General features: G+C 46.1%; 1 protein-coding gene across 2 annotated transcripts in view; it reads left to right on the top strand.

Moving 5' to 3' along the window:
• The first annotated feature begins 12,915 nt into the window (after positions 1–12,915).
• ENTPD7 (ectonucleoside triphosphate diphosphohydrolase 7) overlaps positions 12,916–26,122 on the top strand; it is a 47,745-nt gene continuing 34,538 nt past the window's right edge. The window contains exons 1-3 of one of the 2 annotated variants that reach the window (XM_089314522.1): positions 12,916–13,047; positions 14,186–14,287; positions 15,296–15,478. In XM_089314522.1, the coding sequence (XP_089170648.1) occupies positions 14,280–14,287; positions 15,296–15,478 (191 nt within the window). In that variant the 5' untranslated portion in view covers positions 12,916–13,047; positions 14,186–14,279. Of the gene's footprint in view, positions 13,048–13,716; positions 13,889–14,185; positions 14,288–15,295; positions 15,479–26,122 lie in introns of those variants that run through there. The other variant, XM_008270324.5, reaches the window with a different exon arrangement.

Here is a 26,122-nt window from a genome sequence, read left to right as displayed (position 1 = left end):
ACCTACTAGTCACATAATAGTATCTCTTCTTTTTTTCTTTTCACCAAGAAGATAAAACTGCTTTCTTTAAAGTACTTACTTATGTACCTAGCAAGACAAAATGTCTCCAAAGTACAGTATAGGATAAACTTCCCTGAACTTTAAAAAACCATTTCACTGGCCGGCGCCGCGGCTCACTAGGCTAACCCTCCGCCTTGCCGCGCCGGCACACCGGGTTCTAGTCCCGGTCGGGGCACCAGATTCTGTCCCAGTTGCCCCTCTTCCAGGCCAGCTCTCTGCTGGGCCAGGGAGTGCAGTGGAGGATGGCCCAAGTGCTTGGGCCCTGCACCCCATGGGAGACCAGGATAAGTACCTGGCTCCTGCCATCGGATCAGCGCGGTGTGCCGGCTGCAGCGCGCCGGCCATGGCATCCATTGGACGGTGAACCAACGGCAAAGGAAGACCTTTCTCTCTCTCTCTCTCTCACTGTCCACTCTACCTGTCCAAAAAAAAAAAAAAAAAAAAAAAAAACCATTTCACTGAGAATTCATTACTCCTCAGATGTTGTGTTCTGTTAAATTATAACATTTAATGTCGAGCTTATGAGTTAAGTATTGAATTTATAAATCAGTAGGTAATATTATTATGCTACTAGTTTCTTCACATCTGTAATCTCTTCTTAGCACTTTAAAATGACCTAAATTATTGAAATAGGACTTTGTTCACAGTCAACAAGAAAAATCGTGAAATGCATAGATTCCAATTTTATGGGGTTTGTAACCTAAATTTCATCTAATTTTAGCTACCAAATCAAAATGCTTTTAAATGAAACAGTAACAAGAACAATAATCATCACTTGACAAGTTTTGATAAAAAATTATTCTCAGAGATTCATTTACTCATTTGAAAGACAGGCTTACAGAAAAAGAGGGAGAGACAGACAGATAGATCTTCCATCTGCTGGTTCACTCCCCACATGGCTGTCATGGCTGGGGCAGGAACAAGCAAAAGGCAGGATCCAGGAACTCCATCAGGGTCTCTCAGGTGGGTGGCAGGGGCCCAAGCACTTGGGCCATCTTCCCTTGCCTTTCCAGGCACATTAGCAGGGAGCTGGGTTAGAAATCAAGCGGCCAGGACTCCAGTCGGTGCTCATATGGGATGTCAGCATTGCAGGCAGCAGCTTAACCAACCGCACCACAATGCTGTCCCCTGGTAAAATCTTTTGGGTGATATTTCCAGAGGTAAAGTGGCTATTCCAGTGCATTTGTATTGTTCTGACAGAAGAATTGAGTGAACAGATTTGGCAAAACTCCATCCATTTACTCATTTGTGTCAAAAGTCCTTGGTATTCACAGCTATAATTCAAAAAAAAAGTTGAAATAGAACTCTATTTCACTTTAGCAAAAGAAAACAGTCACCTAATGGTCCATGATATAATTTATAATGTTTCAAAAGCCTCATCCATCTATTAAGAGTGTGGTTCATTAAAATTTTACTTTTTATATAGATAATTATTCATCAAAGTCTTAATTTGATTTTGATGAATAGTTATCTTAGTTACATTATCTTCCCATTATTTTCATGATCTCCCTAACTTGACTGTTCTCTCAGCATATGCCTCAGGCATTCTCTTTTATAGAGCTTACAATGTTGTAGTTTTGCATGTTTTTTAAAGTTACTTCATTAAGATTGGTATCACCAATAGCAAGCCCCATCAGGGAGAGGAACATCTTTTTTTTTTTTTTTTTTTTTTTTTTACGGGCAGAGTTAAACAGTGTGAGAGAGAGACAGAGAGAAAAGTCTTCCTTCTGTTGGTTCACCCCCCAGATGGCTGCTACGGCCGGCACGCTGCGCCGATCCGAAGCCAGGAGCCAGGTGCTTCCTCCTGGTCTCTCATGCAGGTGCAGGGCCCAAGCACTTGCGCCATCCTCCACTGCTCTCCCGGGCCACAGCAGAGAGCTGGACTGGAAGAGGAGCAACTGGAACAGAACTGGCACCCCAACCGGGACTAGAACCCAGAGTACTGGCGCCACAGGCAGTAGTGAGCCGCGGTGCCGGGCTGAGAGGAACATTTAAAAAAAAAAAAAATGGTTGTTTATTTATGTTTATCTACTTGAAATGCAGAGTGATAGAGAGAGAGAGAGAATCTTCCATCTATTGGTTCACTCTTCAAATGCCTACAACAGGCAAGTTTGGGCCAGGCCAAAACAAAAAGCCTGGAATTCCATAAGGGTCTCTCACCTGGGTGATCAGGATCAAAGCACTCAAGTCATCATCTGTTGCCTCCCAGGATGTATTAGCAAGAAGCTGGGTCAGAGTGGAGGAGCCAGAGCTCAAACCAGGAACTCCAATATGAGCTGAGAGTGTCCAAGCCTAACTTTCTGTACCAGGACATCCATCCGAGAACATCTTTCTTACTTATTTTCCCCCCTTGCACCATTTTATCCTCAGAATAGCATAGAACTTGATACATTGTAAATCCTCAGAGGAATTTTTTTGTGTTAATAAATAATGAATGAAATACTCATGGAACCCGAGTCTGAGCTGCTATCTCTCCCCTTAGATGGTGGCAATGACTGGTCCAATGAGCTCCATTTTCCACCCCCTCCCCCCAATCCCATCCTAACCTTCCTAGATGTCCTGCAGTAGTAACCAGGAACACCACCCAGAAGAAAGCAGGGAGCAAAACTCATCCCTTTTCTAATGTTGGCCTTAATTCTGGGAAGTTCTCTTGAAAGTAATAGGCCCAACAGTAAGTTCAGGAGGTAGTATTAGAAATAGAGCCCTGCCAGACCAGGAAAAGCACCTGGCTCCTGGCTCCTGCCATCGGATCAGCGCGGTGCGCCAGCCGCAGCGCGCCGGCCGCGCCAGCCATTGGAGGGTGAACCAACGGCAAAGGAAGACCTTTCTCTCTGTCTCTCTCTCTCACTGTCCACTCTGCCTGTCAAAAAAAATAATAATAAAAAAAAAAAGAAAAAAGAAATAGAGCCCTGCCCTACCACCACTCTGTGAGAGTTTATTAAAAAGTAGAGACACTACAAATCCATTTTTTCCCTTTTCTTACCCATGGTTCTCAGAGTACCCATGTGATTTGTAAACATGTAAATATCTAGACCCTTTCTTAGATCTGACCTAACAAGTCATACATCTGGGGGTGAGGAACGGGAATATACAATCTTCTTTTTAAAAATTTATTTATTTGGGCCAGCGCCGCAGCTCAATAGGCTAATCCTCCGCCTGAGGCGCTGGCACACTGGGTTCTAGTCCCAGTCGGGGTGCCGGATTCTGTCCCGGTTGCCCCTCTTCCAGGCCAGCTCTCTGCTGTGGCCCAAAAGTGCAGTGGAGGATGGCCCAAGTGCTTGGGCCCTGCATCCCATGGGAGACCAGAAGAAGCACCTGGATCCTGCCTTCGGACCAGCCCGGTGCACCGGCCGCAGCACGCCAGCCGCAGCGGCCATTGGAGGGTGAACCAACGGCAAAGGAAGACCTTTCTCTCTGTCTCTCTCTCTCACTGTCCACTCTGCCTGTCAAAAAAAAATTATTTATTTGAAAGGCAGAATTGTAGAGAGAAAAGGAAGCAGAGAAAATCTTCCATCTACTGGTTCACTTCCCAAATGGCAGCAATGGCTAAAGTCAGGAGGCTGAAACTCCATGCAGGTCTGGCACAGGGATGGCAGGTGATCAAGTACTTGGAGCATCTTCCACTGCTTTGCCAGGCATATCAGCAGAGGGAGCTGGATCTTGTGGAGCAGCTGGGTCTCAAACTGGTGCCCATATGTGAAGCTGATGTGGCAGGTAGCAGCTTAACCTGCTGTGCATTTTACACACAAGTTATCCTAAAATAGGTGATCCACAAACCACACTTTGAGAAATACTGCTTTGTTGTCACCATACCAGATCTAAACACCTGGTTTGGCTATGACTCAGCAGGGCCAGCAAAGCTCAGTGGTGTTAGCCAATTCACTTAGTCTTTCCAACAGCATGTTCAAGGTTTGAACTAGGTGCTGAGGATACAAGGATGAGCAAATCTACACAACCCCTAGTAGAGCTGAGAGTCTGCTGAGGAAGACAGGCACCAACCAGACTCACAAAAGTAAAATTACAACTATAGTGGTGGTGGTGGGGTGTTGGGCAGCTCTGTGGCGTAGCTAGTAAAACTGCCACCTGCAGTGCCGGCGTCCCATATGGGCATCGGAAAATCCCACTACTCCATTTCCCATCCAGCTCTCTGCTATGGCCTGGGAAAGAGTAGAAGATAGCTCAAGTCCTTGTGCCCTACACCCGGGTGGGACACCTGGAAGAAACTCCTGGCTGCTGGCTTTGGATCGGCCCAGTTCCAGCTGTTCCAGTCATTTGGGGAATGAACAACCAGGCAATGGAAGGTTTTCTCTCTCTCTCTGTCTCTGTCTCCCTCTCTGTAACTCTGCCTTTCAAATAAATAAATATTAAAAATTAAAAAAAATTGAATGGGATGTTTTTAAAAATATTACCACTGGGATGTGTGCAAGGAAGGAAGGCACATAAATGTAGTACATGATAAACTGACATTCACTGTGAAGGTGATGTAGTCTTGGAATTTATGTCATTCAGAGAAATTGGCATTTGAAATAAGATTTTAGAGCTAAAAAGGGTTAATTAGGTTATGTCAGATAGAGGGGAGGTAAAAGGGATAAGAGAGGCAGAATTTTCTGGACAAAAAGAACATTTTCTTGCAAAAGACCTGTAATGAGAGGATATGGTCAGTGTTTAGGAGGCCAGGGGAAGCGTAATTTGAGCTGAGTCCTAGGAAGTAGGTAGGGCCAAACCATGAGAGGCTTTGAAAATAATGTTTAGGGGATCAGTTCATATCTTAGGAACAATGGGATCCCATTGTGGAATTTTAAGTTGGAGTTGGATAACATAGTCACTTTTTCATTTTGAAAAGGTCATTTTGGTTGATGCGGGAAAAGAGTGAGGGCAGCATTTCTAGAAGTTGGTTGGTTATTCTGAAATAAGGATGTTACATAAGGAACGAACTCTAAGGAACACACTTCCTCAAGGTCACACAGCTGGTAAGTGGTAAAGCCAGGCTTGAAACACAGATCTGCCTGACTTCAGAGAATAGACTGTTAAATACACTGTCTACTGCCTCTCTAATCAAGATAATAAATCCCCAAAATGGAGTTAGTCAAAATAAGGTTTTTTGTTTTTTTTTTTTTAAAGAAGAAACAGAAAACCTTATCTCTGACTCATCCCACCCTTGCCACCTTGTGGCCCTGCCTCCTTCTTCAGACAGCTAAAGTTCCCTTCACTGACCTACATTTGTAAAATGATAATAGTAATAAATAAGATATCATTGGATTGAGGATTTGATTTAAAAAGGAATATTAAGTGATTAGTATACTATTAGGCATGTAGTTAGAACTCAACAAATGCCGATTGTTATTATTACTTATTTTTCATTTATAAGTATCCATCCACCATCACAGAAATCAACAGTTGTCTAACATCTGAGCAAGAAACGCAGATGTCCACCACTAGTCCCAACCTTTTACTTGTTTACACAATCAACTTGTTGCTAAACTGCAGCACCAAATGTAGGATAGCTCACAAATAAACCTCCTTTTCTCATAATAACATCCTTATTTTGTGCCCACTGTCAAATGTGATTTAATTATTGTCAGAACTTTGTATTGTGAGAAGTAGACTATATCCTTAAGTAGAATGGCTAGAATAACAAAGCTTTCCTTGAATGTAATGGTCTGTTGTCCTTGACATACAAAGAAGATAAGCTATCTGCAGGGGACTAAAGTTTGAGTTATTTACGTAACTAGATATGATGTATTTGTAATGCTCTGTGGTACTGAGTTCTTTTATTTTATTTTACTTATTTGACAGATAGAGTTAGACAGAGAGAGAGACAGAGAGAAAGGTCTTCCTTCCCTTGGTTCACCCCCCAAATGGCCGCCACGGCCAGAGCTATGCCAATCTGAAGACAGGAGCCAGGTACTTCTTCCTGGTTGCCAGTGCGGGTGCAGGCACCCAAGCAGTTGAGCCATCCTCCACTGCCTTCCCGGGTCACAGCAGAGAGCTGGACTGGAAGAGGAGCAACCGGGACTAGAACCCAACGCCCATATGGGATGCCGGCGCCTCCGGAGGATTAACTAAGTGAGCCACGTTGCCAGCCCCCTGAGTTCTTTATAAATACAGGATGCATTATCAATGGAGGCAGCAAACATTGACAATAATGATAGCATCATCACTAACAGAACCTGTAAGCCTTAGTCCCTGTGTTGTCTGTGTGTGTGATTTTCTTGGCTGATCTTCAGGTCCTATTCCGATTTTTTTTTTTTTTTTACTACATTTTATTACAGGCACTTTCCTGACCCTGTTACCTGATCTGCCCTATGCAGTACTCATTTCTATATTACCACCTTTTAATCTGCCAGCTCATTCTCTTTATACCTTTATTTTTCTTTCCTTTACAGATTAGTCATTATAGACTAGTATATGAACGCTCAGGCAGTCACATCAACTGTACCAAAAGGTAATCAAATGTTTTAAAATGAAAAACTATCTTCACAGTGACAAAGGGACAGAAAATCACCTTTGTGTTTAATTCACTCACCTCAAGAGTTACTTACTGGGCTCTTGTTATGTATGTGCCCACAACTGTACTAAGGGGTTGAGAAGGATGAAGAAGCACAGAGAGTGCATGATTTGGCTCCTAAGTTAATGGTACTAAGAGGATGTGAACTTAATTCAATGATGGTGCTTAGGAGCTGGTCCTAGTGGGAAGTCCTTAGGTTATTAGAAGTATACCCTTGGAAGGTGGTTTTCAAAAGAAGGTTCTTATAAAACCTGAGTTGGGCCCAGCTGCTCTTTATGCTTCCTGACTCACCATGTGAGCCCACAAGTGTTCTGCCCTACTCATCTACCATTCATCAGAGACCAAACAACGGGGACACCCAACTTTGGACTTGAACCTCCAGAACTATGAGCCAAATAAACCTTGTTCCTTCATAAGTAGCTAGTCTCAAGTGTTTTCTTATAAAAATGAACGCTAATACAAGTTGTGGCATGACCTTTTCTCGAGTTAAAGGTGCATGGTGATTAGTATTCAGAACAGATGACTAGGGGCACGGGTAGAAGCATGAATACCCGTTCACAGGCTGCTGTGATAGTTGTGATAGTCTGAACCAGAGTGGCAGCAATGAGGCTAGTGAGAAATGGTTGGATTCATTTTAAAGATCATGCCAACAGGTTTTGCTGATGGACTGGACGTAGAACATGAAAGGAAGAAAAGAATCAAGGATAACTCCAAGAGTTTGGGTCTCAGCATCTGGAAGAATAGTGTTTTTACCCCATTCACCAACAGTGTATTCTCAAACATGTTAGTCTTTACCAGCATGGTAGTTGAAAATGGTATCAAGTATAGGTTTCCCCCTACATTTTAATTGTGAAAATTGCCAAGCATACAAAAATGGGAAGAAAGTACTCATCTCATGTTGATTTAAATAATAAGATATTTATTAGCTCAAATAATTGAATGTCCAGAGATAGAGTAGGTTTGGTTTGACTCAGTGGCTTAACCATGTCAATAAAAATCTGGTGGTTGGAGTAGCTAGAGGAAAAAGGAAGGGAAATTTTCCCTTCCTATACTGTCTAATAAAAGCAAACACATTTTTTTTATTTGCCCCAGAAAACAGATCTCCATCTGGAATTGGGCTATGTGCCCACTCCTGAGATAATAGCTGTGACCAAGGGATGATGGGATTTTGCCTGTTTCCTTCGGTTCAGTTTGCATGTCCCACTCTAAGAGCTAGGAGAGGAATCAGAATCTTCAAGTGACGTGAACTACACATAAAGAAGGTTGCAAATGTCCCACTCTAAGAGCTAGGAGAGGAATCAGAATCTTCAAGTGACGTGAACTACACATAAAGAAGGTTGCAAATAAAATAGAGATGGATATCAAGAGAAGGCAGTACATGTCTTTACCATGCCTCTGTTCCAAGAACTATGGGCATTTTAGAGTTTGTCACACTGAATCCCCACCCCAACCTCCCTGGGCCTGCTCTCTTCAAGGAGGGGTCTTTCATTTCTAATGTCTTGTGGCATTGATTTCCTGCATTTGTCAAATATTTGATCATCCTAGTTTTAATTTTCTTCCTACAGTTGTCCTTATTTATTTTTGCACTGCTGCACTTTCATTGCTTTAAGTAGCGCAACACTGGCTTTGGTGTTATTAGATTTTATTGAAGTTTGCGATCATGGAGAGAATTATAACATAGTACAGAATTCAAAAAACTGGATACTACATGTCAACGTCATTATCCAACCTCCCTTGCTGACCATGGTGATTTAAAACATATATCTGCAAATTGCTTGATAATTCTCCCTTTACAGGGTGTAGCCTAATTCCCTCCTCTTGAACCTGTGCTGGGAGTTAGTGACTCACTTTTAACAAATACTACATGGCAGAAGTAAGATTTCTGAGGCCAGATCATAAAAAAGCTAGAGCTTCCACCTGGCTGGCTCCCTTTATGGGATCACTCTGGGAGAAAGCAGCTGGCATGTCATGGAGACACTCAAGCAGCCTTGGGAGAGTCTCCTGTGAAGAGGACATGACGCCTCCCCCAACAGCTAGCCTTAACTTGCCAACCATGCTGCTATTCCATCTTTGAAGCATAGCCTGTGGTTGCAGCTAAGACGTCAAGGGGCTATAATCCCAGTTGCCTGCCTGCCTGCCTGCCTCCCTCCCTCCCTCCCTCCCTTCCTTCCATTTATTTATTTATTTTGAAATGGCAAAGTTACAGGGGAAGAGAGAGAGAGAGGAAGAGAGAGAGCTTCCATCTTTCATCTGCTGGTTCATACCCCAAATGGCTGCAATGGCCAGGACTGGACCAGGCTGAAGCCAGGGGTCAGCAGCTCCATCTGGATTTCTCATGTAGGTGGCAGGGACCCACACACATTAGCAGGGAGCTGGATTGAAAGTGCAATAGCTGGGACACTTATGGAATGCCAGCATAGTAGGTGGTGGTTTAACCCACTGTGCCACAACAACTGTCCCTCTTTTCAATTGAAATTAAATTTATTTATTTGAAGGGATGGGGGAAAGAGAGAGCCAGATCTTCCATATGCTGGTTCACTCCCCAAATGCCAGGTTGAAGCAGGAGCCAGGAACTACATTTGGGTCTCCCACATGGGTGCCAGGGGCCAAAGTACTTGACCTACTGCTATCATCTGCTGCCTCCCAGGATGCACATAAGCAGGAAGCTGATCAGAAGCAGTGAGGGGACTCAGTGCCAGACACTCCTATAGGGGAGGTGGGTGTCCCATGCTGTGGCTTAACTGGTTGGACCACAATGCCTGTCCCAAGGTATCACATTCCTTTAAAAAAAAAAAGTTGTATTTATTTCAGAGGTAGAGTTTCAGAGAGAGGGAGAGACAGAAAGGTCTTCTATCTGCTGGTTCACTCCCCAAATGGCTGCAAGAGCCGGAGCTGAGCTGATCCGAAGCCAGGAACTAGGAGTTCCTTCCGGTTCTTGCATGCAGGTGCAGGGACCCAAGCACTTGGGCCATCCTTCGCTGGTTTCCCAGGCCATAGCAGAGAGCTGGATCAGAAGAGGAGCAGCTGGGACTAGAACCGGAACCCATATGGAATGCTGGCACCACAGGTGGAGACTTAGCCTGCTACACCACAGCACTGGACCATATTCTTCCCTCCCCTTCCCTCCCCTCCTCTCCTCTTCTCTAATATTTATTTATTTGAAAGCTAGAGCCACAAAGAGAGTGGTCTTCCGTCCACTGGTTCACTCCTCAAATGGTTGCAAGGCTGCAGCTGTGCCAATCTGAAGCCAGGAGCCGGGAGCTTCCTCTTGGTACAGGGGTCCAAGGACTTGGGCCATCCTCCACTGCTTTCCAGGCCACAGCAGAGAGCTGGATCGGAAGTGGAGCAGCCGGGACTCAAACCAGCACCCACATGGGAAGCTGGCACTGCAGGTGGCAGCTTCACCTGCCATGCCACGGTGCTGGCCCTTGGACTATATTCTTAAGATTATTTCTGGAGGTAGAAAAGAGGGCCTTTCCTTTATCATTATGTAAGCTTTATGGACTTACAGGAGGGCACTTCAAAAAGTTTGTGGAAAATGGAATGAAAAGATAATGCACATTTTGCATGAAGCTTTTGAAACTCCCACTTGTGTCTCTTTTTAAGAGGAAGAAACCTTTCCCAGAAATGTCTTCCCTCCTGCCTGCCATTCCCCTCAACAATGGACTTCTCTTCAATATAATTGGCTAAAACAGTTATATACACCAATATTTGATAAGGATATGGGCACCCCTGCGTTGATTTACACAAATTACAGTTTACTCCCTGGGGCTGGGGTCAGAAGCCTGTATTCTTCAAACATATGGTCAAGCCCTGGAGTGTGGCTACTCAACAAGTTAACAAAATGGGAGAGTACTGGCTTTTTGGTAGGCAGTCAGCAGAACCTGCTACACGGTACCAAGGAAATTTGGACTGAATCCCATTGGGATGTGAAACCACTGAAGGAATTTTAAACCAGGATGTAGTACGACTAGGTTTCACAGTGACATGGGAATGGAGGGACACCCAGGAGGGGCTTGGGTCTGAAAGCAGGGTCATCAGCTAGATGGCTTTGTACAAACATTTGGGAGAGAACTTTAGGCACTTGAATTTAGAATGCCCAGGGACAAACTGGATGGAAACAGAAAAAGAACATAGAATGAAGAGATTCTGGAATTACTCCCTTCCAGGTGTATGCTTGGGTGAATCACAGGGTATTTTGTCAAGGATGAGGAAAAGGATGGAAGAGATTTGGATGGATGAGAGGGGACAAAGAAGTACCTTCAAGACATAGCAAGACAGATAAGTATACTTAGAAGGAAGAGTGAAGGCCACATCAGAGGTTAGGACAGGATGGGATATTGAAGGAAGGTGAATGCAAAAGGGGCAGTGACATGAAGCATTCAGCTGACATCTTGTATGGGGTTAGTGTGGGTGATTCTGCTCAGGGCCTGGTATCAAGCACATCTTGAGAAAATTGGCAGGGCCAGCGCTGTGGCATAGCAGGTGAGACTACCGCCTGCAGTGCTGGCATCCTATATGGGTGCCGGTTCAAGTCCTGGCTGCTCCACTTACAATCCAACTCTGCTGTGGCCTGGGAAAGCTATGGAAGATGGCCCAAGTCCTTGGGCCCCTTCACCCAGAAGAAGCTGCTGGCTCCTGGCTTTGAATTGGCACAGCTCTGGCCATTGCAGCCATCTGGGGAGTGAACCAGCGGATGGAAGACCTCTCTCTCTCTCTCTCTCTCTCTCTCTCTCTGCCTCTGCTCTCAGTAACTCTGCCTTTCAAATAAATAAATAAATAAAAATTGGAAGTGCAGTTGCAGACAGCCTTTAAAGAGCAGTTAAAAACCTGTTTTGAAATATGGGTTTCTATAATTTGTTTCAACATGTTGAGTTGCAGTAAACGAAATAGAGAAATGGTCTCAACCCTTTTTAATTTGGTCTGCTGACTGGAAACCTCAGAGCTCAGCTCTGTGAACTGTTAATCAGATAAAGATTGAAGGTTTTTGTAAAAACTCATGCTTAACAAATGCCTGAGGGTATATGGAGTTATTACAGGAAGTATTGTCCAAGCCAGATTGTTAAAGTTTTACGAAGAAAATGTAATGAGAAAGTGTTGGCATTAAAATATAGGTTTCGGTTCTGTTTTTATGACAGTGATTACATTTACATGTCCTGAATGTAAATTAGAGGGTGTTTCAAGGTACCTTGGAATTTTAACTTAATGTGATTCATAAACCATATGAATTAAGCATTGTTTAAAAAACAAGAATTCTATTTCTATTCAAAAGCACCTGTTTTGTGCACTGGAGTTTGAACTATACATAGGTTACAAGTTAGAACTCAAAGAAGGCAACTTTCAGGAATTTTAAAAAATATTCTGGGGCTGACACTTACGGGGTGGCTTAGTGGGTAAAGCAGCTGCCTGCAGTGCTGGCATCCCATATTGGTGCTGGTTCAAGTCCTGGCTGCTCCACTTCCGATCCAGCTCTCTGCTGTGGCTTGGGAAAGCAGCAGAAGATGGCCCAAGTGTGTGGGCCCCTGCACCCCTGTGGGAGACCCAGAAGAAGCTCCTGGCTTCTGACTTCAGATAGGTGCAGCTCTGACCACTGAGGCCAACTGGGGAGTGAACCAGAGGATGGAAGACCTCTCTCTCTGCCTTTCCTTCTCTCTCTGTGTAACTCTTTTTTTTTTTTTTTTTTTTTTTTTTTTTTTTTTTTACAGGCGGAGTGGACAGTGAGAGAGAGAGAGAGACAGAGAGAAAGGTCTTCCTTTTGCCGTTGGTTCACCCTCCAATGGCCGCCGCGGCTGGCGCACCGCGCTGATCCGATGGCAGGAGCCAGGAGCCAGATGCTTTTCCTGGTCTCCCATGCAGGTTCAGGGCCCAAGGGCTTGGGCCATCCTCCACTGCACTCCCTGGCCACAGCAGAGAGCTGGCCTGGAAGAGGAGCAACCGGGACAGAATCCGGCGCCCCGACCGGGACTAGACCCTGGTGTGCCGGTGCCGCAAGGCGGAGGATTAGCCTAGTGAGCCGCAGCGCCGGCCCAGATCTTTTATTTTTATTTATTTATTTTTTACTATTAAACTTTCCCGATCCCCTGAGAGTCCTTGGGTCTCCGCAAATGCAAATGATGGCGACTGCCTCCCTCATTTATAGCAAGCTTTGAATAAACAAACGCTTCGTCCTCATTTGGGTGGTCTTCCTCGTTTCCTGTCAAGCTTTCGCTTACTGATCTAGCGTTTGGCGTGTGGTGTGGAGGCAGACAGTCTCCGCCTCCAAGGACATGCTGTCTAGTGGGACAGTCACCTCCTTGTCACTAAGATTCGGGGTGGTGGGGCCAAGGGCACGCACAGGGGAGCTGCAGGTCGAGCACGGCTCTTCGAGGAAGAGGGCCCTACGGCCGAGCCGGAGTCGGTCTGGCTCAGAGGCAGGCGGGGACGGTAACTCAAGGCTCCGGGCGGCAGACGGAAGCCACCAGGGTGCGTTGCTGGCGCAGGTACGCGGGGAAGACGCGACGGGGGCGGGTCGCGGGCGGTGGACTCTATGCCGTCCAAGGGGCTCCCTCGTGGGAACGGCAGGCGTGGGCAACATTAAGGAGCCGTGGCCTCCGTCCGTGGGGCTGGAAGTCCGGGAGGCCAGCGACACTCAGGTTGGACACACACGGCAGACATTCGCTGGATGCTGACTGAACGTGTGCACGCGCTTTGCTGTACACGTCCCCGTCTGCGATGCGTCTGTTTTTCCGCACGGGAGAAGACAGGCTGGGGCCTCAGGGAGGGCGACGTGGGCGGTATGAGGTGGCCCAACTGCCATTCTGCGGGTGGGCACGAACCTCCAAGAGGGTGTGGGCAGGGGACGCATTTCTGTGGCGAGCACCCCGAGGTCGGACCCAGCGGAGCGGCGCGGCCCCGGCAGCCGCAGCCGTAGCGCAGGAGCAGCGGGCAGGGAATTCGCGCCACCGTGAGGGCGGCCGGCGCGCGGCCGCGAAGCCCGTCTCTGCCCGCCCGCCCCTCTAGGCAGGGCCTCAGCACGACGGCTTTCCGATTGGGCGAGCCCCGAAACCCCGGGGCGGGCATTAGAGGCCAAGTGCTCTTAGCGATTGGCCATCGCGACGGACGGACGTGCTGCCGGCCGAGCTGGTTCGCCCGCGGGGCCGCTGCGTGGCGGGGCGGACCTCTCTGGCGAGTCCCTTGTCAGTCATTGGCTCCGTTCGGTTTCCTTGGGGACGTGGCGGCGCCGCCGGCTCGGGCCCTCCTTCCGGCTGGGATGCAGGCAGTGGAGAGAATCTCTGCACCAAATGGAGCGGTGCAGACTGTGCCGGCGGGCCGCTTGATCCCGTGAGTGCGATCGCGGGAGGGTGGCGGGACCAGGAGGAACGGGGAGAGGGAGCAGGGACACACACACCCCCCACACCCCTCGCGCGCCATCCCGAGGAACGGCCGGTTCCTGGAGGACAGAGCTGGCCACGAGATCGCCCCGCTCCCAAGATGCCAGGTCTCTGGGCCTGAGGAGCGAGAGCGGGTGGATCCGGAGTGGGAGCCCGGGGAGCGAGTGGCTGCCGTGGAATTCTCGCGGAGGGCAAGTCTCATGGGCACTGGTAGAGCTAAGTCTGAAACCCAGCCAACTCTCTGCAGGCTGCAGACATAGGAGATGCCGGGGACGAGGAGGCCACCTTCTCAGGGCAAAAGGAAAAGGAGGTGACAGGCATTGAGACGGCTGAAGGGACCCATGGCTAGGTAAGGCTTCCTGCACTTTCCCGGGCTGGGGGCCCTGCGGGCAAGTCGGAGACTGTGACAGGTGAGATTTGCCCAGGGGTGCACCTGCACTTTGCATCCTGGTCGGGTGGATGCACAGGTGATCAAAGTTGTGGTCTTTTGAGGGCAGCCAGTGACCCCCAGGGTGGTGGAGTGAGTCTGCTCGTTCGGCTCTGCAAAACGCGGGGTTGTAGTTTTCAAATTTCCACCTGAGTGGAATTTGGTTCGCCCTCAAGAATGTTAAACAAGGAGGGTTTTTTTTTTTTCTTCGTTTTTGTCGTGAACTTTAAAAGCAGATGGACTGAGGTGCTTTTGAATCAATATAGGAAGTGAAGTTTGCGGCTGCTCACACGTACTCTGAAGCTTTTAGAGAAGATGGGTGTGAGTCTCTGTGCACAGCTGTCCAAGGGGGAGGGAACCGGAGGTATGGTACACTTAACGTCTGTGTGAGATCGAGGGAATGGCGACGCTCACAGTGCCCTGGAAAGCACACGTATGTTTACGTCGGCAACTGGGTGGCAGTGGTTACCTCAGAGAGCGTGAAGTCAGCACAAAAGGTGGATTTGTCACTGCATAGTTTTAAATGGATTTTTTTTTAAAAAAAAAGCTCATTCGTATTAAAAGATTCTAAAGCATCAGCTGAATGAGTGTTCTGACTCTCCAGTCTCTTTCATGCCAGCACTTCTGCGGGGAACGGTACAGCCGCGGGATTCTCCGGGTTCCCTTGGGTGATATGTTCTTTTCATTAGCATGAAATAAATTCTTTGAATTGCACTCAGAAGTGCGGTTTGGAAGAAGAGCAGACGCAGCTTTTCTGATTTATACAATAGACGCATCAGGAGCAATATAGATCCTTTTCTCAAATTCAAGACTGAGGAACACTTAGACTTTTGTTGGCACAAATTTTTGCCTTTATGAGGAGGTCTTTTGTGCAACGTAAAAGCCAGTGGTGGAGACTTTGCAGACTTACTGATGCTTGTGTCATTTCAGGATCAGTTTTTCCTTCCTCTGCCCAGCCTCCTGGTACTTCACTGTGCCCACGGTGAGCCCCTTTCTCCGTCAGCGGGTAGCGCTGCTAGGGCTCTTCTGCATATCCTGTCTCCTCTTACTTATGTTCATCATGGACTTTCGACATTGGGGTGCTTCATTACCACGGGACAGGCAGTATGAGAGGTGAGTCAGCTTTAATCACTTTGATCAGCTTTGCACTGAAGTTGTAAATATTTTGATAAGCTGTTTAACCTTTGATCCTTTTGGGGGATCCTCTACTTTTATGAGTGAACTTGCATGCTATTTCTGACAGAATGAAGATCTCAGTCCCCATTTTGATGACGTGCAGTGTGGCTCAGGAATGCACATACTGCATTTTAACCATGAAAGGCGCCTTTCTGTTCCCTTGTTTGGGTGGACTGAGACTTTTCGGGTGTATAAATGTTTAGGATTGCTATATAGTCTTAATGAATTGTCCCCTTTGTCAATGGTAAGTGATTCTCTTTGTCCTTTGTTTTATTCTTTGCTCTGAAATCTACTAGTCTGATCTTAAGATAGCAATTTCAGGGGCTGGTGCTGTGGCATAGCGGGCTAAGCACCGTCTGTGACATTGGCATCCATTATGAGTGCTGGTATGAGTCTCAGCCGCTCCATTTCCCATCCAGCTCTCTGCTAATTCACCTGGGAAGGCAGTGGAAGGACTCCTGGCTTCGGCCTGAGTGAACCAGCGTATGGAAGATTGTTCTCTCTCTAACTCTGCATTTCAAACAAATCATATTAAAAAAAAGCAGTGTCAGTTTTCTTTCTTTTTTTCTTTTTTTAATTTATTTGACAGGTAGAGTTATAGACAGTGAGAGAGAGAGACAGAGAGGAAGGTCTTCCTTCTGTTGGTTCACCCCCCAAATGGCCACTATGGTCAGAACTGTGCCAATCTGATTATAAAAGATTTAAAAAAAGATAAAAGATTTATTTATTTGAAAGGCAGAGTTAGAGAGAGAGGGAGAGACAGAGAGATCTTCCATCTACTGCGTCACTCCCCAAATGGCCCCAACGGCCAGAACTGCGTTGATCTGAAGCCAGTGTCTCCCGTATGGTTGCAGGGCTCCAAGGACTTGGGCCTTCTTCCCCATTGTCTTTATGTTTAAAGTGGACTTTTTCAAGGCAGTGTTTAGGTGAGTTTTGCTTTTTAACCAGTCTGACAATTTCTGCTTTTTATTTTATTTTCTGTACTTTTCCTTCCCTAAAACTCATTGTTTTGAGTTGAATTCTGTGCCTAGCTTCTGCCTCCGGCCCCAGCTCAGCCCTTGTCATTGCAGGCATTTAGGAAGTGAACCAGTCAAGAACTCTGTTTTTCTGTCTCTCAAATAAGTGAATTTTTTAAAAAATCAAATAATAATAATAAAGTAGTGAGACCAGCACTGTGGCATGGCAGGTTAAGCCATTGTCTGCGGTGCCGGCATCCCATGTGGGCACCTGTTTGAGTCCCAACTGCTCCGCTTTTCTCTGCTCCCTGCTAATGAGCCTGGAGAAACAGCAGAAGATGATCCAAGTGCTTGGACCCCTGGCATCCATGTGGGAGACCCGGATGAAGCTTGTGTCTCCTGCTTCAGTCTGGCCCAGCTCTGGCCATTGCAGCCATTTGAGTAGTGAACCAGTGGATGGAAGATCCCTCTCTCTCCCCACTCCCTGTCTCTCTCTCTCTCTCTCTCTAACTCTGCCTTTCAAATAAATGCGTAAGTGCATAAAATAAGGGTTGGGGCCCTGCAACCATGTAGGAGACACAGAAGTTCCTGGCTTCAAGTGAAACTAATTGGAATATTTCCATAGAGAGACGATGCAGACCTTAACTTGAGTGATAGCAACAATTATGGAGAGAAGTAAAAGTATTTGAGTGGTATTTGGGAGGCAAAGTAACCAGATGGTTCTCGTTTGTACCCCAATTGGCTAGATCCGATTAATAATGGTTAGGTTGACATGAAGGAACTCTGTGGGTGAGACTCCAATGGAAAGATTGTCATCAAAGGAGGAGGTACTTTTCTCTGAAGGGAGGAGAGAACTTCCACTTTGCTTATAGCCTGGTCAGAGTTTGCTTATAGCCTTGACAGAGTTTGTGGATTCAAAAGGCTTCCATATCCTGGGAAGCTTATGTCAAGGTGATCACTGACGTCATACACAAAAATGTTATTTGTTAAATTAACAATACGAGTCACTGTGCACTAACTTCCCACGCAGGACCTCTGTTCTCAAAGAGTTGCATTATGAAAATTAACAGTAAAACGTGTTCTCAAAGATTTATTTTGTTTTTAGTATATTAAGTGGAGGACATTCTTATGTCTCATAATTTTATTTATACCTAAGTGTCCAACTCCATTGCTTGTTTTCTTAGGTGCTTCTTTAATTAATGATAAAACTTGTTCTCAAAGAAAAAAAATACTGGTTAAGTTGAATTAATTGAAACAATTCCTGTATATCTATGGAACACTTAGACCACGTACCATTGTGATGACTGTCGCAACATCCTGATGCCCTGTAATAATGCCCGGGGTGAGCATCCAGCAGCCACTTGACCTAGAGCTCACTGTTAACTCAGTGAAAGGTTATGTACATATTGCCACAAATTATCATATATCATTTATCTTCCCTCCTGACAGCCTCCAGGAGTCATGGAGGAAGCAAACATTTGCTGCGAGCTTGCTGTGCTCTAGGCACTGGGGTACAAAGATCAATACAACGTGGCTCCCGGAGTCATGAAGTTCGTTATCTAGTCAGGGAGACCAATAAGAAGGAATAATTATTTCCCAGTGAAAAAACAGTTTAGTTCAGCTATGTAGAATCAAGATCAAAGACTCAGCAACTGTACACAGTTAAGAATCAGGAACAAAGGATCAGAAATTAATCAGCAGAGGCCCATGAGTAACTTCATTTGCTGTCACTAAGTTCATATCCGAAAAGTGCATGTACTTCACTGACAAGATAGGCTGTCACGTAAGGCCTGCTTGCTGTTATTTTACACGCTGCTGTGATTAGCACATTCTCTCTTGTCTTGACCCAGCAGGATGGTGGTGCTGGTGGGATGGGCTGTGTCAGTAGATGTGGGCACACTGATGACAATGATCATAGTATCTGGGATCTTGACAGTGAGGAGAGAAGAAATTTATTAAAAATAGACTCATGGAGGCCGGCGCCACGGCTCACTAGGCTAATCCTCCGCCTAGCGGCGCCGGCACACCGGGTTCTAGTCCCGGTCGGGGCGCCGGATTCTGTCCCGGTTGCCCCTCTTCCAGGCCAGCCCTCTGCTGTGGCCAGGGAGTGCAGTGGAGGATGGCCCAGGTGCTTGGGCCCTGCACCCCATGGGAGACCAGGAAAAGCACCTGGCTCCTGGCTCCTGCCATTGGATCAGCACGGTGCGCCGGCCACATCGCGCTGGCCGCGGCGGCCATTGGAGGGTGAACCAACGGCAAAGGAAGACCTTTCTCTCTGTCTCTCTCTCTCTCACTGTCCACTCTGCCTGTCAAAAAAAAAAAAATAGACTCATGGAACCAAAATTCCTACAGATTATTTTTATACTGGCCAATAGTTCTGTGTATTTTGTTAAAACTTTTATTACACAGTGTAATAGTTTGTTAATGATGACCTTAAATCAGTGATTTTTCAACCTGTCTGTCTGTATCACTTGGAGATCCTTTAAAAAATGCAAATACTTGGGGCTCTCCTGGAGGTGATTCTAGCCTGCAGCCTGGACTGAGTGCCATTGCTGTGTGGCTCAGTTATACAGAGTTACTTGTGAAGGTATTGTGTAGAGGAAAGAGGATTGATTTTAGAGCTAATCAGACCTAGCTATTTGCTAATTGGGTGATCTTAGGCAGGTTTCTTAGGTCCTGAAATTTTATTTTCTTTATGAATAAGTGGGGTTAAAAATTGATGCCTTGCAGTCTTATATTGAATGACAAGACTAAAGCATGTAAGACTGCCAGGTGCTTTGATTGACTGATCAAATGTTAATATTATTATTTGAAGTAATCTTGATTGTTCTGTGCACTGAAGATAATGGGCAGCATTATCTCCATTTAAAATTTTGCTTCCATAATTTCTTTTTTGTGGCAACTGCACTGATGAGCATAAGCTGATGATAAAATGATAAAGCAAATAATTAGGAATTGATGGGAACATTTATCACCTTTAGTTCAACAGCTTTAAAAATGTTTTTCCTAAAGATTTACTGATTTATTTGAAAGTCAAAGCTACAGAGACAAGAGACCAAGAGAGATTTCATCCATCTGCTGGTTCGCTCCTCTAATGGCCACCATGGCCAAGACTGGGGGAGGCTGAAAGCCAGGAGCTTTGTCTGGGTCTCCCACAAGGGCGCAAGGGCCCAGGGACTTGTGTCATCTTCTGCTGCCTTCCCAGGAACATTGGCAGGGAGTTGGATCGAAAGTGGAACAGCCAGGATACAAACTATCACCCATATGAGATGGCGTGTTGTGAATGATGACTTAACCTGTTATACTGCAGTGCTGGCCCTGAAAAATGTCTTTTGTAGCTATTGAAAAGTGGTGCTTTCATGTTTCTCCGTCATCTGGAAATAGTCAGATGTTCTGTGTCAGCAATCTGTGCAGTACCAGTTTTCCTTAGGAGTTTCAATTCTACTTAAAGCAAGGTGAAAAAAGGTGTTATTTTGATTAGAATAAAAGTGATAAGCTTTGTAGATCTGTAGATAAAATTAAGGGTTCTTATATATAGCAGTTCAGAGATTTTTGCTGGTGAAATTGAAGGCATTGATTTACTTACCTATCTTAATGGGGTCTATAGTGTTGATAAGCAGGGCTCTAAATTATAAATGTTCCAGACAACTCAGATTAATCTGGTTAGGAGTTTAGCAATAACCATACAGAATGCTTTTCTGGCCTGTGTTGGTATCATCAGTCATGCAGAACTACTTTAACTATAATGTCATTATGTTTGTTTCTGGGTCTTAAAAGAGTCGAAGAATATAATGGCATTCAGCAAACAGCTGGTAGCCCCATACTAAGAGGAGGCACTTTAATTGACTTTTGACACATCACTCAGTTCCATCTGAACTCTAAAAGTGGTATAATTCATGTTGATTCTGTAAGTTAGGTCAGTTGCAGATCTAATGCTGTTAACATTTTCAAGATAATGGAAGTGAAAAGCCACTGTCTTCCACCTCTACCTTGGGTGATGTATTTGTGGCTCACAAACTTTCTTCTTTTCATTGATTTAGCAATGACTAGAGGGAAATCATGTTTCTCAGGATGTGTGTGCGAGTATTTATGATATAGAAGTGAATATGTGTGGTGGAGAATCAGACCTCTTTTGGGAAGGCGGATATGAGGAATTCCAAAGCTTTGGAACTTTTCCCTTGGGCTTTAGGTCCTCTTTAGAGATTGGCTTAGTGCAGCATTAGCAAAGCCAGAGGGTGCAGCAATGCAGATAATTGACCATGATGATTAAAGCCAACACTGCAAATTATAAATGAAAAAAGTCCAGGAAAGAACCAGTGATCCTCTCATGTTATGAGCCTAAGGAGAGAAAGACTTTCAGGCTGTTGAAATGGCAAGATGCCTGATTAGGTTATAAGATGTCAGAGTTCCAGAACAAGGTAATATTGTTACTTCCCACAGGGGAAAACTATTCATCAGTTACTCATTTGTATGCAAAATAAGAAAAATGGAGACTTTCTGTTGCCTATAGTGATTGATCAACAACTGAGCTGGAAAGTGCAATAAAAGTGCCATCTGGTCCTACCTTCCTTATGGGTCTAATGTCAGTTAAAATGTTTTGCCAGTGCACACATGGAGACTTCTAAGGGAAGCAATTTAATTGAACCAAAATTAGAGCTGGAAAATTGCCCATTCTGGCAGGATTCAGAGAAGATAACATGATACTTTGGAAGGCAATTGAAATTTTCTAAGAGACCCTTGTTTTTTTTTAAAGATTTATTTTATTTATATGAAAGAGTTACAGAGGAGAGGCAGAGAGAGAGAGAGATTGACAGAGAGAGAGAGGTATCTTCCATCTGCTGTTTTACTCCCCAAATGGCTCCAAATGGCTGCAATGGTCAGGACTGGGCAGGTCTGAAGCCAGGAGCCAGGAGTTTCTTCCAGGTTTCCTACGTGAATGCAGGGGCCCAAGGACTTGAACCATCTTCCACTACTTTCCCAGGTGCGTTAGCAGGGAGCTGGATCAGAAATAGAGCAGCTGGGGGCCGGCGCCGTGGCTCAATAGGCTAATCCTCCACCTTGCGGTGCCGGCACACCGGGTTCTAGTCCCGGTTGGGGCACCGGATTCTGTCCCGGTTGCCCCTCTTCCAGGCCAGCTCTCTGCTATGGCCAGGGAGTGCAGTGGAGGATGGCCCAGGTGCTTGGGCCCTGCACCCCATGGGAGACCAGGAAAAGCACCTGGATCCTGGCTCCTGCCATCGGATCAGCGCGGTGCGCCGGCTGCAGCGGCGGCCATTGGAGGGTGAACCAACGGCAAAGGAAGACCTTTCTCTCTCTGTCTCTCTCTCTCACTGTCCACTCTGCCTGTCAAAAAAAAAAAAAGAAATAGAGCAGCTGGGACTTGAACCGGTTCCCATATGGGATGCTGGCACCATAGGTGGTGGCTTTACCCATTATGCTACAGTGCTGGCCTCTGAAACCAATTCATTTTTAAGATAGCCATATCAAAATATGGATAAATGATTTTTTATAAAAGATTTATTTATTTATATGAAAGTCAGAATTACAGAGAAGAGGCAGAGAAAAAGAGAGAGAGAGATCTTCCATCCACTGGTTCACTCCTGAAATGGTTGCAACAACAGTCAGACTGGGCAGGTCTGAAGCCAAGAGCCAGGAGCTTCTTCCAGGTCTCCCATGTGGATGCAGGGGCTCAAGCACTTGGCCAACTTTCGCTGCTTTCCTAGATACATTATTAGGGAGTTGGATCGGAAGTGGAGCAGATGGGACTCATACAGGTGCCCATATGGGATGCCTGCACTGCAAACAGTGGCTTTACCTGTATTGCCATAGCACTGGCCCCAAGAAATTATCAATAAACCAACAGCTCTACACAAAAGTTTATGGAAAAATGGAATTAAAATATAAGTTTGTTTTAGTGCAAAAATATTGAATCCGTGATACAGGGTCTTAAAACAAGTTTCTGGCAAATAAGTGTTATAAAGAAGGATGACTGGGGCCGGCGCCGTGGCTCAATAGGCTAATCCTCCACCTTGCGGCGCCGGCACACCGGGTTCTAGTCCCGGTCGGGGCGCCGGATTCTGTCCCGGTTGCCCCTCTTCCAGGCCAGCTCTCTGCTATGGCCAGGGAGTGCAGTGGAGGATGGCCCAGGTGCTTGGGCCCTGCACCCCATGGGAGACCAGGGTAAGTACCTGGCTCCTGCCATCGGATCAGCGCGGTGCGCCGGCTGCAGCGGCGACCATTGGAGGGTGAACCAACGGCAAAGGAAGACCTTTCTCTCTCTGTCTCTCTCTCTCACTGTCCACTCTGCCTGTCAAAAAAAAAAAAAAAAGAAGGATGACTGGATTTCAAAAGATTTTGCACTTCTGGTGCTGTGGTGCAGTGGGTTAAGCTAGCATCTGCAGTTTTGGCTTCCCATATGGACGCTGGTTCAAGTCCGGGCTGCTCTACTTGTGATTCAGCTCCTTGCTAATGCACCTGGGAGAACAGTAGAAGATGGCCCAAGTCCTTGGGCCCCTGTACCCAAATGGGAGACACAGAAGAAGCTCTGGTTCCTAGTTTCAGTCTGGTTCCTGGCTTGTGGCCACCTGGGGAGTGAACCAGTGGACGAAAGATTTCTGTCTCTCCTCTGTTGCTATAACTCTGACTTTAAAAAAAGAAAAAAATCTTAAAAACCACTGATGAATACTTTAAAATATATTTTTTGCGCTAAAATAAACCAGATTTTAATTCGATTTTCCATGAATTTTTTTGAAGAACCCTTGTCTGGTGTGAGCTTTGGTACTGTATTCATCAGCTTTTCTTCACTGTAATGAAGTACCTGAAGCATTCATTTTATGAAGAGAAAATATGTAGTTAGCTCGCAGTTTTGAAGGTTCAAGTCCAAGATCAAGAGCTTTATTGTTTTGGCATCTGGCGAGGGTAGCAAATGGCAATGGCAGGGTGAGTACAGAGGGTGGATCACATGGATAGCTAGAAAGCAGACAGAGCTGCTAGGCCCAACTCTGGCTTCATTTAAAAAAAATATTTATGTATTTATGTGAAAAGCAGAGTGACAGAGGGAGAGCCAGGGAGAGAGAGACCTTCCATCTGCTGGTTTACTCCCCAAATGCCTGCAACAGCCAGGCCAAAGCCAAGAGTTAGGAACTCCATCCTGGTCTCCAACATGGATGGTAGGGGCCCAAGTACTTGGGCTATCTACTGTTGCTTTCCCAGGTGTATTAGTGGGAAACTGGATAGGAAGTGGAGCAGCCAAGCACACTGATATGGGATGCTGGCATTGCAAGTGATGGCCCAATTTGCTGTACCACAACAATCCCCACTACCCCCGAGGCTTTTGTAACAACCTGCTGTGGAAACTACCTTCCAAAGGCATGCTCCCAGTGACCTAAGGAGCTCCCACTCCAGGGGCTGGCGCGTGTAGCTGGTAGAGTCACCGTCTGCAGTGCTGGTATCCCATATGGGCGCTGGTTCGAGTCCTGGCTGTTCCACTTCCAATCCAGCTCCCTGCTATGGCCTGGAAAAGCAGTAGAAGATGGCCCAAGTCCTTGGGCCCCTGCACCCGCGTGGAAGACCTGGAAGAATCTCCTGGCTTCTGGCTTCAGATTGGCACAGCTCTGGCCGCTGTGGCCAACTGGGAAGTGAACCAGTGGATGGAAAAACCTCTCTCTCTCTCTCCCTCTCTCTCTCTCTCTCTGCCTCTTCTTCTCTTTCTGTGTAACTCTGACTTTCAAATAAATAATTTTTTTTAAAAAGGACCTCCCACTCCAAAACATGGTAATTGGTAAGGTTGCACCCTATTGGCATTAACTAATGACTTTGGGATTTAAAGTTCTGTTTGAGTTCAAACCATTACAAAGACCAAATCACTTGGCACTGTTTATAGGGAATAATAACACTTCACATTCCAGGACAGAAGCATGAACTCTTTTTAAATTGTAGATATTACGACTCAGCATTGTTGAGTAGAGATTACGTTTAATTTTTTTAAATTTATTTTTCTAAAGAAGATTTATTTATTTGAAAGGCAGTTACAGAGAGAGAGAGAGAGAGGAAACTTTCATCCACTGGTTCAATCCCAAAATGACTGCAGATGTGGGGGCTGAGTAAGGCTGCAGCCAGGAGCTTCTTTGAGTCTCCCATGTGGGTGCAGGGGCCCAAGAACTGGGACTATTCTCTGCTGCTTTCCCAGGTGCAGTAGCAGGAAGCTGGATTGGAAATGGAGCAGCCTGAACTCATACCAGCACCCATATGGGATACCAGCACCGCAGGCAGTGGCTTAACCTTCTATGGTACAACACTGACCCCAACTTTTTAAAATTTTTAACATTTTATTTATTTTTATTTTATTTGACAAGCAAAGAGATCAGTCTTCCATCTGCTGGTTCATTCTCCAAATGCCTTAGGTCAAGCAGAAGCGAGGAGCCAAGAGCTCCATCCATGTTTCCCACAAGGGTGGCAGGGCACCAGGTACTTAAATTGTCATCATCTGCCTTCCCAGGTCCTGGTATGGTAGGAAACTGGATTGAAAGTGGAGCTGGGACTCAAACCAGGCGGTCTGATAAGTACTGTGGGCACCAGAAGCAGCATCTTGACCATTGCTCCGTACACGCACCCCGTGTGAGCTCTAAGAACTGGGGAGCAATGTCAGAGAACAGGTAGAAAAGCAGATGGGTGTTAGAGCAGTGGCTTTCAAAGCGTTTACTGACCCTTGGGATCCCTGAGATCTTTCAGGGAGTCTGTGAAGCCAAAACTGTTTTCATAACAATGCTAAGATATATTTGCTTTTTTAAAGATCATGTTTAATAACACATATTATAAAGTTTCTTTTTTCTTTTCTTTTTTTTTTTTTGGAAGTAATTAAGCTTTCATTTAGTGGGGGAAATGCATAGGCGAGTGAGGGCCCTGTCTTAAAGAGAGAAATCTGGGTTCATACTGAGTGTCAGGAGCCAGCCATGTGGAGGAGCATGTAGGCCAGGAAGCATGAGGCAGGTGGCCTGAAGGCCATGCCCCCTTCAGGTACAGGGGCAGCATGGGCCCACAAAGGCAAAAGACTGAAAAGGAAAAGGGCTGAGCCTACCATGTTGCAGGCTTCTAAGCCACTTTCTTTTTTTTTTTTTTTAAACATTTATTTTTTTTTTTTATTTTTTTTTTTTATTTTTATTTTTTTTGACAGGCAGAGTGGACAGTGAGAGAGAGAGACAGAGAGAGAAAGGTCTTCCTTTGCCGTTGGTTCACCCTCCAATGGCCGCCGCTGCAGCCGGCGCACCGCGCTGATCCGATGGCAGGAGCCAGGAGCCAGGTGCTTTTCCTGGTCTCCCATGGGGTGCAGGGCCCAAGCACCTGGGCCATCCTCCACTGCACTCCCTGGCCATAGCAGAGAGCTGGCCTGGAAGAGGGGCAACCGGGACAGAATCCGGCGCCCCGACCGGGACTAGAACCCGGTGTGCCGGCGCCGCAAGGTGGAGGATTAGCCTATTGAGCCAGGCGCCGGCCTCTAAGCCACTTTCAAAGGGGAGTGGTTAATTGACCTGATTGGTCGGTGGGCACACAGGTGTGGTCAGGTAGGGTCATGAGGTCACACAGGGGTGTGGTGAAGGCGTGGTCTCCTAGCTCACAAACATAATCA

This window comes from Oryctolagus cuniculus, chromosome 15, assembly GCF_051225735.1.
Source record: "Oryctolagus cuniculus isolate XC-2025 breed Fujian yellow rabbit chromosome 15, ASM5122573v1, whole genome shotgun sequence".
Classification (NCBI taxonomy): Eukaryota; Metazoa; Chordata; class Mammalia; order Lagomorpha; family Leporidae; genus Oryctolagus; species Oryctolagus cuniculus.
This window is presented reverse-complemented; position numbering and strand designations above follow the sequence as displayed.